The sequence below is a fragment of the Herpailurus yagouaroundi genome, unplaced genomic scaffold (assembly GCF_014898765.1).
Source record: "Herpailurus yagouaroundi ecotype Mexico unplaced genomic scaffold, PumYag 195, whole genome shotgun sequence".
NCBI lineage: Eukaryota > Metazoa > Chordata > Mammalia > Carnivora > Felidae > Herpailurus > Herpailurus yagouaroundi.
In genome coordinates this window covers 11856885-11874963 of record NW_024412426.1, presented here as the reverse complement: position 1 = coordinate 11874963, position 18079 = coordinate 11856885, and the positions used below count along the sequence as shown (strand labels likewise).

General features: G+C 39.2%; 2 protein-coding genes across 10 annotated transcripts in view; one reads left to right on the top strand and one right to left on the bottom strand.

Moving 5' to 3' along the window:
- The window catches only part of SWT1 (SWT1 RNA endoribonuclease homolog), a 105290-nt gene extending 90192 nt beyond the window's left edge, over positions 1-15098 (bottom strand). For 3 of the 6 annotated variants that reach the window (XR_005781795.1, XM_040446591.1, XM_040446592.1), the window contains exons 1-4: positions 14943-15097; positions 11881-11970; positions 8916-8996; positions 6967-7022 (exon numbers count right to left, since the gene is read on the bottom strand). Coding sequence is in view for 4 of the 6 variants with exons in the window: in XM_040446591.1 (XP_040302525.1) it covers positions 6967-7022; positions 8916-8996; positions 11881-11970; positions 14943-14987 (272 nt within the window). In the remaining 2 variants the exon portion in view is untranslated. Of the gene's footprint in view, positions 1-6966; positions 7023-8915; positions 8997-11880; positions 11971-14942 lie in introns of all 6 variants that reach the window. The other 3 variants (XR_005781796.1, XM_040446594.1, XM_040446593.1) reach the window with 2 other exon arrangements.
- A 151-nt stretch (positions 15099-15249) lies between these two features.
- TRMT1L (tRNA methyltransferase 1L) overlaps positions 15250-18079 on the top strand; it is a 41093-nt gene continuing 38263 nt past the window's right edge. For 3 of the 4 annotated variants that reach the window (XM_040446597.1, XM_040446596.1, XM_040446595.1), the window contains exon 1: positions 15252-15719. In XM_040446597.1, the coding sequence (XP_040302531.1) occupies positions 15503-15719 (217 nt within the window). In that variant the 5' untranslated portion in view covers positions 15252-15502. Of the gene's footprint in view, positions 15720-18079 lie in introns of all 4 variants that reach the window. The other variant, XM_040446598.1, reaches the window with a different exon arrangement.

Below are 18079 nucleotides of genomic sequence, written 5' to 3'. Positions count from 1 at the left end.
GTTACATCTAGAGTACTTATTAATATATCAAAGTGAATATTCAGATATTAACAATAAATCCAATATGCCACATATTACTGATGTTGTTACTCTCAGTAGATACAATGATAACCCACACAACATCATTGATCACACATGGATTCAGGAATGCAGAAATGTTGCAGTAGGCATTCAATTATTCAGCATTGCAAGAGCTAAAACCAAATAGCATATATTTTTTTTAACATTTACTCATTTTTGAGAGAGAGCATGTGCACCTATGGGAGACGGGCAGAGAGAGGAGACAGAGGCTCTGAAGCAGATTCTGCACTGACAGCAGAGAGCACCACAAACAGAGGGCTTGAACTCACGAACCACAAGATCATGCATGACCTGACCTGAAATCAGATGCTCAACCGACTGAGTGACCCAGGCGTCCCCAAATTTTGAATAAATACTAAAGCCAAGGTGAACTTCATTGCATCCTTGGAATACTTTGGATCCCACTCTCAAAATAATTCAACAATATTGCTTCTTCTTCCCCCTAAAGACAACGTGGACAAGGCTAAGGGGGTAGTATGTAAATTAGAAGTCTATTCATGCTCTTGTAACATAGATGTAAAAATCAAGAGCTACAAAATGTGCCCTTAATGAGGCAAAAAGTAACTAGTGAAAAAATCAAGCAGTGTTTTAGAATTAAAAAAAAAAAAAAAAAAAGAATACTCTATGATAAAAGGCATTAAAATGCCAGTTCAAAAAGTTTAGAAGGTGAGGGAGGAGCCAAGATGGTGGAACAGCATGGAAGTTTTTTGTGTGTCTCACGTCCAGGAAATACAGCCAGACCAACAATAAACCATCCTGAATACCTAGAAAACTGATCTGAGGATTAACACAACAATCTTCACAAGCTGAACCACAGAATTCAGCAGGAATTCACCCCAAAAGAAAGAGTAGGAAGAAATGACACCCAAGGACTTAACCAACACAGATACAAGTAAGATGTCTGAACCAGAATTTAGAATCACGATAATAAGATTACTAGCTGGAGTCGAAAATAGATTAGAATCCCTTTCTGCAGAGATAAAAGAAGTAAAAGCTAGTCAGGATGAAATAAAAAATGCTATAACTGAGCTACAATCTTGAATGGATGCTATAGTAGCAAGGATGGGTGAAGCAGGACAGAGAATCAGTGATCTAGAGGACAAACTTATAGAGAATAATGAAGCAGAAAAAAGAGGGAGAGTAAGGCAAAAAAGCATGGTTTAAGAATTAGAGAAATCAGTGACTCATTAAAAAGGAACAACATCAGAATCATAGGGGTCGCAGAAGAGGAAGAGACAGAAATATGGGTAGAAAGGTTATGTGAGCAAGCCATAGCAGAAACTTTCCTAACCTGGGGAAAGACACAGACATCAAAATCTAGGAAGTACAGAGGACTCCCATTAAATTCAACAAAAACCAACCATCAACAAGGCATATCAGAGTCAAATTCACAAAATATTCAGGCAAGGAGAGAATCATGAAAGCAGCAAGTGGAAGAAAGTCCTTAACCTACAAGGGAAGACAGATCAGGTTTGCAGCAGACCTATCCACAGAAACTTGGCAGGCAAGAAAGGAGTGGCAGAATATATTCAATGTGCTGAATCAGAAAAATATGCAGCCAAGAATTCTTTATCCAGCAAGGCTGTCATTCAAAACAGATGCAGAGATAAAAAGTTTCCCAGACACACAAAAATTAAGACTTTGTGACCACTAAACCAGCCCTGCAAGAAATTTTAAGGGGCACTCTCTGAGGGGAGAAAAGATGAAAAAACAAACAAATAAATAAAGACCAAAAGCAACAAAGACTAGAAAGGACCAGAGAACACCACTAGAAACTCCAACTCTACAAGCAACATAATGGCAATAAATTCTTATCTTTCAGTACTCACTCTAAACATCAATGGACTAAACACTCCAATCAAAAGACACAGGATAACAGAATGGATAAGATAACAAGATCCATCTATATGCTGTTTACAAGAGACCCACTTTAGACCTAAAGACACCTTCAGATTGAAAATAAGGGGATGGAGAAGCATCTATCATGCTAATGGTCCACAAAACAAAGCCAGAGTAGCCATACTTCTATCAGACAACCTAGACTTTAAAATAAAGACTGTATCAAGAGATGAAGAAGGGCATTATATCATAATTAAGGGGTCTATCCACCAAGACTTCACAATTGTAAACATTTATGTGCCAAATGTGAGGGCACCCAAATATATAAATCAATTAATCACAAACATAAACTCATTGACAGTAATACCATAACAAGTAGGGGACTTCAACACCCTACTCACAGCAATGGACAGATCATCTCATCAAAAAATCAACAAGGAAACAATGGCTTTGAATGACACACAGGACCAGGTGGACTTAACAGATATATTCAGAACATTTCATCCTAAAGCAGTGGAATATACATTCTTCTCCAGTGCACATGGAATGTTCTCCAGACCACATACTGGGAAACAAATCAGCCCTCAACAAGTACAAAAAGATCGAGATCATACCGGGCATATTTTCAGCCCACAATGCTCTGAAACTCGAAATCAACCACAAGAAAAAATGCGGAAAGGTAACAAATACTTGGAGACTAAAGAACATCCTGCTAAAGAATGAATGGGCTAACCAAGAAGTTAAAGAGGAAATCAAAAAGTTCATGGAAGCCAATGAAAATGATAACACCACAACCCAAAATCTCTGGGATGCAGGAAAGGCGTTCATAAGAGGAAAGTATATAGCAATCCAGGCCTTCCTAAAGAAGGAAGAAAGATCTCAGATACACAACCTAACCTTACGCCTTAAAGAGCTGGAAAAAGAACAGCAAATAAAACCAAAACCAGCAAAAGACAGGAAGTAATAAAGATTAGAGCAGAAATTAATGCTATTCAAACCAAAAAACAGTAGAACAGATCAACGAAACCAGAAGCTGGTTCTTTGAAAGAATTAACAAAACTGATAAACCACTAGCCACTTTGATCAAAAAGAAAAAGGAAAGGACCCAAATAAATAAAATCAAGAATGAAAAAGGAGAGATCACAACCAACACAACAGAAATAAAAACAATAATAAGAGAATATTATGAGCAATTATATGCCAATGAAATGGGCAATCTGGAAGAAATGGACAAATTCCTAGAAACATATACACTAAAAACTGAAAAAGGAAGAAATAGAAAGTTTGAACAGACCCATAACCAGCAAGGAAATTGAATTAGTAATCAAAAATCTCCCCAAAAACCAGAGTCCAGGGCTAGATGGATTTCCAGGGGAATTCTACCAAACATTTAAGGAAGAGTTAATACCTATTCTCTTGAAGCTGTTCCAAAAAATAGAAATGGAAGGAAAACTTCTAAACTCTTTCTATGAAGCCAGCATTACCTTGATTCCAAAACCAGACAGAGACCTCACTAAAAAAGGAGAACTATACAGCAATTTCCATGATGAACATGGATGCAAAAATCCTCAACAAGATATTAGCCAACTGGATCCAACAATACATTAAAAAAATTATTCACCACGACCAAGTGGAATTTATACCTGGGATGCAGGGCTGGTTCAATATCTGCAAAACAATCAATGTGATTCATCACATCAATAAAAGAAAGGACAAGAACCATATGATCCTCTCAATAGATGCAGAAAAAACATTTGACAAAACACAGCATCCTTTCTTGATAAAAACCCTCAAGAAAGTAGAGCTAGAACATACCTCAAGATCATAAAAGCCATATATGAAAGACCCAATGCTAATATCATCCTCAATGGGGAAAAACTGAGGGCTTTCCCCTTAAGGTCAGGAACAAGATAGGGATGTCCACTCTTGCCACTGTTATTCAACATAGTATTGGAAGTCAGCCTCTGCAATCAGACAACACAAAGAAATAAAAGGCATCCAAATCAGCCAGGAGGAGGTCAAACTTTCACTCTTTGCAGACGACGTGATACGCTACATGGAAAACCCAAAAGATTCCACCAAAAAACTGCTAGAACTGATTCATGAATTCAGCAAAGTTGCAGGATATAAAATCAATGCACAGAAATCAGTTGCATTCCTATACACGAACAATGAAGCAACAGAAAGAGAAATCAAGGAATCGATCCCATTTACAATTGCACCAAAAACCATAAAATACCAAGGAATAAATCTAGGCAAAGAGGTGAAAAATCTATACACTGAAAACTATAGAAAGTTTATGAAAGAAATTGAAGAAGACACAAAGAAATGGAAAAAGATTCCATGCTCCTGGATAGGAAGAACAAATATTGTTAAAATGTCAATACTACCCAAAGCAATCTACATATTCAATGCAATCCCTATCAAAGTAACACCAGCATTCTTCACAGAGCTAGAATAATCCTAAAATAATCCTAAAAAATCCAGAAAGACCCCGAATAGCCAAAGCAATCTTGAAAAAGAAAACCAAAGCAGGAGGCATCACAATCCCAGACTTCAAGCTATACCACAAAGCTGTAATCATCAAGACAGTATGGTACTGGCACAAAATCAGACACTCAGATGAATGGAACAGAATAGAGAACCCAGAAATGGACCCACAAATGTACGGCCAACTAATTTTTGATAAAGCAGAAAAGAATATCCAATGGAATAAAGACAGTCTCTTCAGCAAGTGTGTTGGGAAAACTGGACAGCGACATGCAGAAGAATGAACCTGGACCACTTTCTTATACACAAAATACACAAAAATAAACACAAAATGGATGAAAGACCTAAATGTAAGACAGGAAGCCATCAAAGTCCTCGAGGAGAAAGCAGGTAAAAACCTCTTTGATCTTGGCCACAGCAACTTCTTACTCAACATACCTCCGGAGGCAAGGGAAACAAAAGCAAAAATGAACTATTGGGACTTCATAAAAATAAAAAGCTTCTTTTGCACAGCGAAGGAAACAATCAGCAAAACTAAAAGGCAACGGACAGAATGGAAGAAGATAGCTGCAAACAGCATATCAGATGAAGGGTCAGTATCTAAAATCTATAAAGAACTTATCAAACACAACACCCAAGAAACAAATAATCCAAGGAAGAAATGGGCAAAAGACATGAATAGACACTTCTCCAAAGAAGACATCCAGATGGCCAACCAACACATGAAAACATGCTCCTCATCACTCATCGTCAGGGAAATACAAATCAAAACCACAATGAGATACCACCTCACACCTGTCAGAATAGCTAACATTAACAACTCAGGCAACAACATATGTTGGCGAGCAGGCAGAGAAAGAGGATCTCTTTTGCATTGCTGGTGGTAATGCAAACTGGTGCAGCCACTCTGGAAAACAGTATGGAGATTCTTCAAAAAATTAAAAATAGAACTACCCAATTGCACTACTAGGTATTTATCTAAGGGATACAGGTATGCTGTTTCAAAGGGTCACATGTACCCCAATGTTTATAGAAGCACTATCGACAATAGCCAAAGTATGGAAAGAGCCCAGATGTCCATAGATGGATGAATGGATAAAGAAGATACATACACACACATACATTTGATGGAGTATTACTCGGCAATCAAAAAGAATGAAATCTTGCCATTTGCAACTATGTGGATGGAACTAGAGGGTATTATGCTAAGCGAAATTGGCCAGCCAAAGAAAGACAAATATCATGTGACTTCATTCATATGAGGACTTTAAGACACAGAACAGATGAACATAAGGGAAGGGAAGCAAAAATAAGATAAAAACAGGGAGGGGGACAGAACATAAGAGACTCTTAAATATGGAGAACAAAGGGTTACTGGAGGGGGGAATGGGCTAAATTAAGGAATCTACTCCTGAAATCATTGTTGCACTATATGCTAACTAATTTGGATGTAAATTAAAAAAATATAATTAAAAAATAAAAAATATTTTAAAAAATTTAGAAAGTAATAGTCAACGTAATGTGGAATTTATGACAGAATGTACTTCAACCGATAATAATATAAGAAGCAAAGTATCACAAAGAAAGAAGACAATAAAAAAAAAGCTGAAGAAAAGCTAGAGGCAAGTTGAATTTTCTTGTTTTTAGCAAAGTTTGTGAAGCAGAAATTTTATGTATATACTTAATGCCATTTTATCATTTTCCCATAACTCCTTATTTTCAGAGAAACTATGATCTCATCAACTTTTATTATGCATACTTTTATAATTATTTGTACCCTATTAGTGGCAAGAAATGCCTTCACCACAAAATTCTCTGAAATTTTTATCCAAAGAACACAGAAACTAAAGAAAAATAATCTCCACGGTTCCTACCATTTTTCCCCAAGCTATCTAGTTGTGGCCATATCCTCTTTAATTAACACAGTTTTGAAACCATACCAATTCAATATGCACCACATTCTCTTCAGAGGTAATATGTAATTCATCTTTAATTTATAACATTTCTAAACCAGCCACACAACTTCTTCTATCACTATATGTAACAAAGTCATGAAACTTCTAAGGGTGAGTCAAAATCAAATCACCTGAGATAAAAATTAGCATTTTACTTGAAAGGGTCATTTACTTGAAAGCACAGAATTGTGACAAGACTTTTTATTTCACTCAACTTTTTATTAAATCTACACTAACATTAAGAAAATTCAATAATGAAGGGTTAGCGTCGGTCTCTTAGTTTCCGCTCAGGTCATGATCTCACAGTTTCATGGGTTTGACCCCCACATCAGACTCTGTACTAGAAGCAAAGAGCCTGCTTGGGATTCTCTCTCTCCTCCTCTCTCTTTATACCTCCCCAACTCATGCTATCTCTGTCTCTCTGAAATAAACTTTAAAAAAATTAAAAAAATTAAAAAATCATAACCTGTGATATAGCTAGAAGTATTTATATGCAAATCAGTACTAATCAAAGTAAAAAAAAATTTGCAAATCAAAATATTTACTTTCACAATTCTAAGGCCCAAAAAGTAAAAAATATCAGTAAAAAGGGGGAATGTACCTTTTCACTTCTTGTCTTTTTATATCACAGTACAGAATGTCTGTATGATCCGATTTCTGAAAGAAAAAAAAACGTATCATTTAGGAAATATAAATTGGGCACTTTTACCACAGTTACAGGGGAAAGAGACTGGGAGACAACATTTTTTTCCACACCTATGTGTTAGTGAATAGGATGACACAACAATTTATTTAATCCTTCCAATAAATCCTGTGAGATAGATAATATAATCATTCCCCTTTTACAGATAAAGTACCCAAGGCTCAAATACAGCAAAGTATCTTTCTCAACATCACACAGCAAGTCAGCAGCAGAGCCAGGACTGAAACCAGCTGTGGCCACTCTCTCTACTCCCCCACTTTGTCTCTCTATGTACTTGGGACACGGGGCCTCGGCACAAGGGAAGTAAGAGAGAAATAGGATATAGTCCCTGTCCTAAAGACTTTAAAGAATAGAGAGAAGTAGAAGCACATGCACGGATAACTTAACGAAAGGACATACCTCAGTGTCAAAGCAGAAAAATGCACAATAAGTTGTAAAAGAATTCAAAACATCAATCACCAAGACTTGGAACATACTTAAGAAAAAAGATGGACAAAATATATGCTAACAACTGAATATAGATGGAATAAAGATGAATGAATTAAGGAAAAAACGTTTTTCCAGCTAAGAAAGCTTAGGCATTCTAAGAAGCTGCAGACGACTGGAGCACATTCAGCAGAGAGAAAATAAACCAACCTACCTAGACACAGAAGGACTATTTTGAGGAAATAAAAAGAGAACTGGAGAGTTAAGGTGTGACTGAATTTAAGAAGGTCCTAAATGACAGACTAAAAAGTGAGTGAAGATTTTTCAACAGAGGAGAAATATGATGAAGCCTATGCTTTAAGGAGATTAATATAGAAACAATCGATTCAAATAGCAGTGTCACTGTACAAAAACAAATTCTTAAAAACAGAATTCTACATTCACACAACTTTCACAACTACTTTCTCTCATTACCTGCAAACCTGTAGCTATCCCCACATACACCTACTTTCAACTTGAATGTAGTTAAGCACTTCACTAACCACCCCTGAGCTAGCTTAATGTGTTTCTAATTATTTATGTGACTCTGGACTTGGCTCTGTCGCTATAAACAATTTTGTGTCCCTGGACAAAGTCACTTAACCTTCTGGATCTTAATTTCTGGATCTGAAAACACAAACACTACATATCTGCCATCGCTATCTCACAAGAATAGTGTAAAGCCAAATATAATCATATATGGGACAAGACTTTTTAAAACTATCTTAATTTATATCCATGTTGTCTGATCCCACATGGTAGGTTCTATTTTTCTTCCTCAAAATAGTCCTTCTGTTTATAGGTAGGCTGGTTTATTTTCTCTCTGCTGAATGCACTCCAGTCATCTATAGATTCTTAGAATGCCCATGCTTTCTTAGCCAAGAAAACCTTTTTTCTTTAACTCATTCATCTTTATTCCATCTATATTCAGTCGTTGGCATATATTTCATCCACCTTTTTTTTCCTAAGTATGTTCCAAGTCTTGGTGATTGATGTTTTGAATTCTTTTACAACTTATTGTGCATTTTTCTGCTTTGACACTGAGGTATGTCCTTTCGTTAAGTTATCTGTGCATGTGCTTCTACTTCTCTCTATTCTTTAAAGTCTTCAGGACAGGGACTATATCCTATTTCTCTCTTTCTTCTCTTGTGCTGAGGCCCTGTATCTCCAGAAAGAAATGAAGGCCTTGATTAGTGCTTTTTGGTGAGAAGGAAGAAAAAAACCAAACACTGGTTTATTTTTTTTCTATTGGCTATCATTAAGTATAAAGAAAATATGAGTAAAAAAGTCGTGGGGGAATTTATATCATAAACTTTCCAATTATACATTAAAACTTTAATATAAATAATGTTTAGAGTTAGTTATAGTATATGAACACTTACCAGTTTTCTCTTCTCTGATGAAACAGACCTTACACAGCAAGCTGAACTAGGAGAACTTGAAGCTTTTTTCTCTTTCTTATCCTAAGAATGCCAAGTGGAAAAAAGGAAAGAAAGACACAAAATAAAGTATAGTGTAAGTGTTATTTAACCATTGTTATTATAAATTAATATTCTTTCTATATTAATAATAACCTTCAGGGGGGGAAATGTTTAAAGGCATACATCCTTTGGTAAGAGGGAGGGAAATTCAGCCAGAAAGAAGACAACTAGAAATCAGAGGATCTAGATGCTCTTGAATTAGAGATGAGATAGGATACAGGTGTTACAGCAGAAGACAGCTGATGGCTCAGATAAAGGTACGGGGAGGTGGCGCTGCCATGGTGGAATTCAGTCTTTTATAAAGCAAAATCATACATCCAGTTATGTTTCAGTGGATCCAAAACTCAGCAGACCCGGGACAAACTCTGAGTACCTACCATGTACCAAAGCCATTCTAGACAGTGGGGACAGATTAATGAACAAAAGCCCCTGCCCTCATGGAGGTTAAAATTTAGTGCAGGAATTTACAAATAAACAAGTAATAGATTTAGTGTCGGATGATGCGATGGAAAACAATAAAACAGAGAAAGAAGGCAGGAAGGGCTGGAAGGTGGGGGTGCAGGTGGCTGCAAATTTAAACAGTAGTCAGAAAAAGGCCCCACTGATAAGCTGACATCTGACTGGAGACCTAAAGAAGTGAAGGAAAAAGCCGCATGAATATCTAGGGAAAGAGCTTTCAGTTCAAGGGCAAAGCCCCCAAGGCAGTAATGTGCCTGGCTTGTTGGAATAATAGCAAAAAAACACAAATGGAGAAAGCAATGAGAGAATGAAAGGAGAGGAGATGGGGAGAGCAGATTGCTTTGTTGGCCCCAGCTAGGACTTTAGCTGTTACTCTGGGGGAAATGGAAGACCACCAGAAAGTACAGAGCAGAGGAGTGACATGATCTGACTTACATCTTAATAGGATCATTCTGGCAGCTTGCTGAGAAGAGAACATGAGGAGGCAAAGGTGGCAGCAGGGAGATCAATACGAAAAATACTGGGACAATCTGGAGAAGCAAGCTGATTGTCTGGATCAAGGTGACAGCACAGGAGGTAGTCAGGCTCTAAATATATTATTAAGAGAAAGCTGATAGACTGGATGCAGGTAGAGGATGATGACCAGGACTTTGCCCCAAGCAACTGAAAGAATGGAATTGCAACTTACTAAATTGGAAAAACCGAAGCTGGGCATTTGAAAGGTTATAGTTTAAGAAGATGAGGAATCAACAGAGGACACTTCCAGGCAGTCACCAGTGTGGAGGAAAATCAGGAGAATATGGTGTTTCAAAAGTTAAGTGAAGAAAATGTTTCAAGGAGAAAGTGAATCAGCTATGTCAAATACTGCTGATGGTTCAAGTCAGATGAGGTCTGAAGAGCAACAAATGGATTTAGCAACATGGAAACCACTGCTGCTGGCTTTGATGAGAGCACATTTGGAGGAGTGATGGCAACAAAAAGTCTGATTCAAGGAGATTAAAAGAGAATAGGAGGAGAATTGCAAATGGCATGCCAATTATCAGTGCCAAATAGAAGATACATAAATCAAAGATACCATAGTACTGTAAGGCCATACTCCAGGGTCCCCTTTCCAATTATCCCTATATCTGGGAGGTCAAATTAGTAATCAGATAGTAAGAAAGGAACAAACATCAAAAAGTGTAATGATCCTTAGTCTACTTTATCCAGGTGATGTAAAAGCCTTATGAACTAATCTGCTACCACAGAAATCACTTCTATAGTGAATATTCACCTTTGCTAGACTTTATTCTCTCATCTTGGATGGTAATGTAGCATAAACATTGTCTAATTCTGATGATGCACTAAGCAGACTATTCAGAGAGTTTATAATAAAACTAATTGCAGGGTTTTCATTTGTTTTGGTCACATAAATCATGTTTCAGTCGTTTCCTAGAGATAACATTTCACTCAATTAGTTGGGACACCCTAAATTTCATCTGCTAAAATACTTCTAGTTTGCCTGGGTGGCTCAGTCGGTTAAGTGTCCAACTTTGGCTCAGGTCATGATCTCACATTTTGTGAGTTCGAGCCCTACATCGGGCTCTGTGCTGTCAGCGCAGAGCCTGCTTCAGATCTTCTGTCTCCCTCTCTCTGCCCCTCCCCCACTCATTCTCATTCTCTCTTTAAATAAATAAATAAACTTAAAAAACAAAACAAAACTTCCAGGGAGCCTGGGTGGCTCAGTCAATTAAGCCTACAACTTCGGCTCAGGTCATGATCTCACATTTGTGAGTTCGAGCCCCATGTCGGGCTCTGTGCTCACAGGGCATAGCCTGGAGCCTGCTTCAGATTCTGTGTCTCCCTCTTTCTCTGTCCCTCTCCTGCTCTCTCTCTCTCTCTCTCTCTCAAAAATGAATAAATACTAAAAAAAATTTTTTTTAAGTACTTCCTAAGGTAATGTGTTGAGAGTCACAGAGAAAGGCACATGGTGAGCATGCCGTCCCTACCTTTAGCCTCCCCCGCACAGGGTAGCCTATTCTGACTGATGAGCATATAATCTTATCCAGTGCTGAGTAAATGAAGAAGGGACACACAATAAAGGTATAATGGTGAGTTATTTCTATGTAAAGGAGGGCCTAGAACTCAAGTCAGGAATGGCTAGGCAAATTACATACCTCTCTAAGCCTCAGTTTTGGCATTTGTATAATTGGGATAATAAAGTACCTACTTCACAGAGTTGTGAGGAATAAATAAAATAATGCAAGAATGGGTGAAAAAAAAGGATGGGAAAAACAAATTACTTCTGTGTCAGAAGGGCAAAACAAAATATTTACATAGCTCATTTTAAAACTGAGGTATTTTTTTCTTAACACAAAAGTGAACTGCAAAAAAAGGTATCTTTGGGTCAGTAAAGCAAAATTCTTACTTCTACGTCAAAGTTGGGTGATGCGGTGCTGCCTTTTCTCCGAGACTTCTCTTTTTTTCCACAAGATTCTTTGTTGGACATTTTGAAAAGCTAAAATAAACATTAAAAACACATTACGTGCGTGTGTGTGTGCGTGTGTTTTACCACCACCACCATAAAATACGTTAGAAATTCGTCTTCTTTCAGTTATACAAAGACTGGAGTTTTACAAAATGATTTCCATTTTCTAACCATTCCCAAGACAACAGAATTCTCGCATTGTTCCACTTTATTTCACTTACAGTTTCCCTCATAATGATCTCTTCCTCTACTTCAGTTTCATCTACCACCTTTTTAGGAATGACTCTCAAAACTGTGCCTGTAACCCTGATTTCTCTCCCCCAAGCTTCAGACCACCATTTTCCAACTGCCTGCAGAACTGCTGTATTTTGCCTTACCTACACCTCAAAACCAGTTAGTCCTAAGTCTTTACTCTCCTGACACACCCTCCACACTCAACTCAGTGTGCACCAGAAGCTTCCAGTGCTGGAATAGAAAGCCTAGGGGTTGGAAATATCATCAGGTCTGTTGGAATGGGAAGATAGACAGGAGTCTAGAAGCAAAGCCCAAAGGAGAGTTTATTGCTGACAGTGACACATATGGGGACTCTGAACATAAGAAAAGCTTTAGAAACCAAACAATTGCAATTACTCATGGTCAATCATGACCATGGTAAGTGAAGTTATATAAAATAATGCAAGTATACTAAATCAAACTTTTAGAATGCTTTGATGAATGTAAAGAGAAAGAAGGGAAATGCTGATAGCTAACAGAAATGCTAACAGTAAAAATTAACAAAAGCATATTCAACATAGATTTCCAAGCACTGATCCTAAATCGCCCAGAAATTTTGCTTTGTAAGATAATGTATGGCAATAACTGAATTCACAGTTGTGCTTCCAGATGAGAGTAATAATCTCCTTTTTCCTTCTCTTGTTCCAAGGATTCTATTCCATGTTGGGGAAAGGTATAATAAAAAACAGTAACTTCCATGAAATGAATTGCTTCAAGACAATGGACTACTTATAATGTTACCTTTTACAATTTAAACTGACCCAAGTTAGTCTTATGTCACTGCTTTGAATACAAAAATAAGCCCAATTAAAAAAAAAATCACTGAAGATAATGGACTATCCAAGCAAAAACACCTACATGTTTACCATGACAAATGTTTCATATTTATAATGTTGTGAAAGTCATGTTGGTTTTATGAAAAAATATAAGCTCAAAAAAGGGGAGACTTCCTGTGCTGGCCAGCCTCCAAAGTGGCTCCTGATGATCTCTGCTGCCGGTAATTACACTCTTAGGTAGTCCTCTCACAATAAATGGGGCTGACCTGTGTCACCAATAGGAATTGCTATATGGCATACGTGGCTAAGTTATATAAGACACTGTGGATTCTGTCTTTCTCTTACCCTAGGGAAAGCCAGACACCATACCATGATGACTTTTAAGTAGCTCATTGAGGCCCACCAGTGAAGAACTGAGACCTCTTGCCAAAAAAGAACCAATTGCCAAGCATGTGAGTGAGCCAGCTTTGAGGCTAATCCTGAAGCCCTAATCAAGCCTTTGAGTGGCAGCATCCCTGGCTGATAGCTTCACTGCAACCTCATGAGACTCAGAACCAGGTACCCCAGAAAGCCACTTCTTAATTTCTGACACACAGAAACTGTGAGCTAATAAACACTTGTTGTTTTAAACCACTAAGTTTTAGGATAACTTAGGCAGCAATAGATGAGTAATACGCTCAATATAATTCTTCAACTTTTAAGATTCTTTTTTTAAGCTGTCTCAAGAGCACAGACCACACTTAAAAGCTCTTATTGAAATTCCCAGAGTCCACACACTAAAATCTAACCCTTTCCATCTTCTGGTTTCCAGCTGATATACTGAATCAAGCTTTCAATTAACCATCTAGCCTTTTAGAAATTAAAAAAAAAACAAAAACGTTTGGATGATGCACAAATATAATTAGCCACTACTTATTCCTATAAGATATAACTTTAACAGTTAATCCATGGGTTCAACTGTTTCCATTAAACTGGGGAGGAAGGAAAAAAAAAAAAACAACAACCCTCCAGATACACTTCCTAACTATTGGGCGGGCTGGGGGGCTTCGGCAGGTGGCAACTAAATTCCTATTACACTCTTAAAGTGCCAAATAATCACACTTGCTCTCACCTGGGCTCTGAAACAAGTAGGAAATAAGGAGACCAATGAGATAAGTAGGCATTTAGTATCAGATTTATTAACTAAGAAAACCGAACTCGAAGTGTGGAAGTGTGAAACTAAAGGGGGCTTCCTTCTCCTCCCCTGCTGCCTATAACATTCTGACCAGTCCCAGGAGGAGCAGCCAGAAAACTCCAGCTTTCCTATGCCTGCCCCAGTGGTTCTGAATGAGTGAGACTTAAGCTCAAGCAGGCCAGAGAGTAAGTACTGGGGCCAGGGGACTCACTGGGCAAATGCTGTGAGGAATCTGAATCGCATCAATCAAGTGACCTAAAACTCAACACACTCAGAGCTCTGGTTATTAAGTCTAAATACAAGCGTAGGGCGCGCGCGCGCACACACACACACACACACACAACTTCCCTACCCACAGGACTCTTACAACCACAGGGCAGTGCTGATAATAGGAATCTGAGGTTAAAGCAAAATAAAGACAAAAGGAGAAGTGTTCAGGTTACGGTGTGGATGAGGGTGCGACAGGAAGCGCAGACCCCAACTCCAAGTCAACCAGACTGGCAGGCAAGCTCGTCAGCAGCTCGTAAACCGACGCGGCCCACGGGCTCCGCAGAAACAAACCAGACCTTTGCTCTGAGCGAGGGGCAGCTCGAGAGGCTGACCCGAGCCAGAACCACACCCTTCACTGAGCTGGCTCATTCCCCGGATCCGCCCACAGAGTCACCCCGCCCAGGCTCGAGGGGCCCGGGAATCCTCCGACCAGCTGGCCATCCGCTAGGGTACCAGTGTGAGAGAAGTGGGAACTTGCCCAGCCAAACGTCAATTTGCGCCCCAGTTACCTTACTCGCGCCCGCGACGGTGGCAACTCCAGAGGCCCAGGACATCCCCTGGTCCCGATGCCCGCTGGGAAATGTAGTTCTGCACTCGAACCAAGACTTCTCTACTCGAACGCTCCGAGCGTTTGTTTAGTTTCGCGTTTACTTCTTCCAAGGACTTGGAACTCGGGCTCCGCCCCCAGGTGGCGCGCTGCACCCTGGGTATTGTAGTCTTGGTTCGCTTCCGTGGTTGACGGCTGGAACGGAGACGCACCGCGGAAGCGGAACTCCGTTACCTCATTGGATGCCGCCCCGATACGTTACTGCGCAGCCTGTGGTGGCGTCGTAACGCCTCGGGGAAAGGGAAGCGGACGGCACCGCGAATTGCTGCCTCTGGCTTTTTATTTTTCTGCTGACAGGATTTGGTCACTGGTTCTTCATCTTTTGTCTGTTGCACGCATCCAGCCCTCCCCATTTGCTTTCCCACTCCTTGGATCCAGCCCTCTGGGCTTTCACGCCAGTTCTCTCACCCCGCCGTGAGCCCCTCCTGGTCCCCGGGCGGGCCTGGCACGGAGGCGGTAACTATGGAGAATATGGCGGAGGAGGAGCTGCTACCCCAGGAGAAGGAGGAGGTGGAGGTGGCCCAGGTCCAGGTCCCGACCCCAGCTCCGGCCCCGGATTCGGCCCCGGCCCCGGACTCGGCTCCGACTCCGGCCTCGGCTCCAGCCCCAGCCCCTGCCCTGGCCCAGGCTCCGGCCCTGTCCCCGTCCCTAGCCTCTGCCCCTGACGAGGCTGAAAGCAGTAAGTGCAGGAGGCCCAGATCTTTCTGCCGCAAGAGAAGCGAGAAAGTGCGCCTTGCTGGGGAGTAGGGGAGGCCCTTCACTGGGATGGTTTTTATGGGGAAAGGCAGGTTTAGGGATGTGGGGGGAGGAAGGAGGGACCCGTGTAGTGGGTGAAGCGGATACAGAATGGGAGAAGGCATCTCCACAAACCTCGAGGACATCATGGTAGAGGATTTGTGGAGGCCAGGGGTGCTGCAGATAGAAGGAAATGATGAGGTTGAGGGCTTTTTCGTTAAAGGGGGTCTTTTCTGATAGGAAAATAGGAAGTTACACCTAATTTGGTAGTTTCCCTCTCAGCCCCGTCTGCCATGGTTCACGAAGTCCTTCGAAAAGTGACATGGTAACCGAGGCAACCTGTTTACTGTAGTAGATCCTAGCTGCCAGATTTAGAAACCGTTGCTGTCAAGTAGCTTTTATGCTCGACACGCACAAATAGATGAGTTTTTATTATTTAATTTTCTTCAGCACCTTGCTTCCAAAAAGAATTTGAGGCTGATGAGTAGTTTAAGAAAGGGTCGAACTAAATTACAGATGTCTTCCCTCAGACATAAATGCCAGTTGTGTTTTGTACTCCAGTTCCATCAGAAGTCGACTGTTGAAAATTATTAGCCCATTATTACTGTGCTTCTGTATGTGCGTGCATGTTTTGTAAGTGGTGATTTAGGGGACCGTAAGGAATAACACTCAAGAATCTTGTGAATGTTTTAAATGTAAAGTCTAAGGGTTTTGTTTTGTTTTGTTTTGTGGGCCATAAATTGACCCTTAATGCTCTATCTGAATTATAACAAAATGATTTAAATTAATTCATTTTCTTTCCTACTTCTAGGCCAGTTGTGAATTTAATGTTTATAAAACACTTGGATAGTTATAGTTTAATAGAGTTGTGCAATTTTAAAGCCATATATAAATTGTTATAGTAGATTAAATAAAGAAAGAGTAGAGCTGATCACAGCAAAGACAAAGACAGCGTGCCTCTGGTAGGCCCCTCCTCCTCATACTAAATCAGAACTGCTAGGTACAAGATAAGGACAGTTGCTTCTTCACCCACAACTACAGCTGGGGGTTGGGGGTGGTACATTCTCCTGAGTAAGTAGCCTCCCTTCCTCCCCTCCAGGTTGGATTTGTTTGTATTAATCAGAATTGGTTCAGCAGCTTTAGGGAATGCATGCTTCTTCAACTCCCCACCAGCAACAATATTTTAAACATAGTTTGGGAAGATATATATTCTAGAATTTACAAGTATGTCATTTGAGGAATGTATGATGTTTGAGAAACCTGAAAATGGATTACAGGGACAAATATATAATGATTTAGAAATCTGAAATGCATTGGAAATACATATTAATCTCACTTTAAAAATTATTTTTATACGGTCTAGTTATTTGAAATCAGTCTTAAGTAGGCAGGATGAAGATGACACATCTGAAATAGAATTGAAAAATGAGGAAAACGTAACAGAAGTTGTAAAATAACCTCCTAGCGTTTTGGATTCATCTGTTTAACAGGAGGTTTGCCTATTGACTTCTGGATTATTAGGGTGTTAGAAAAAGTTTGAGTGATTTAAGTACAGATTGTCTGATATCTACTATTTTGAACCAGAAAGTAATTTCAGGCATATCATGAATCTTTAGACAGATCTTTGAGAGTTCTCTCTAATAGTGGACCACAGAATTTTCATTGTTCTCTTCTAACTTATCAGGTCCTTTTCTCTTATTTTATACTACTTAGAAAGATTTCAGAAAGCATATCTTTACATAGTATTGTATATCTTGTTTCACATACACAGATCTTTGAACTTTGGAAGCCAAAAGCCTTTATGACTACAAATGAAATGGATTGGTTTATACACATGGATTCATTGCCTGAATCTTACCGTCTCATCTAACAAAAGATTTTGCTCAAATGGGAAAAAAATTTTGCCTATTTATAGAAATTTTCTCTTCATAAAGTCACTTAAACAGTACCTAGTGTAATAAGTTAACCAATAACATACGTTGCTCTTTTTCTCTTTTAAAAATGAAGTAAAAATTTGTCTTTTAATAAATTTGAGTAGGAATATCTGATGGTGCTGAATTGAATTCCAAAATTACTGACTTTAGTATGCTACTGCATCTAAAATTTACTAATGATTTTTAAAAAATATTTAACAAACTGTAGTGCCTGCTGTGTGCAAGATACTGTATTAGGCACGTAGTCATTACAAAACTGAGTAAGGCATAGCCCCTGCCTTCTTACTGCTTATTTGTGGAGGAGACAAATAAGGGCACAAATTATACTGAAGAGTTAAAAAAAAAAAAAAAGAAGTGGGAGTGAAGCTTG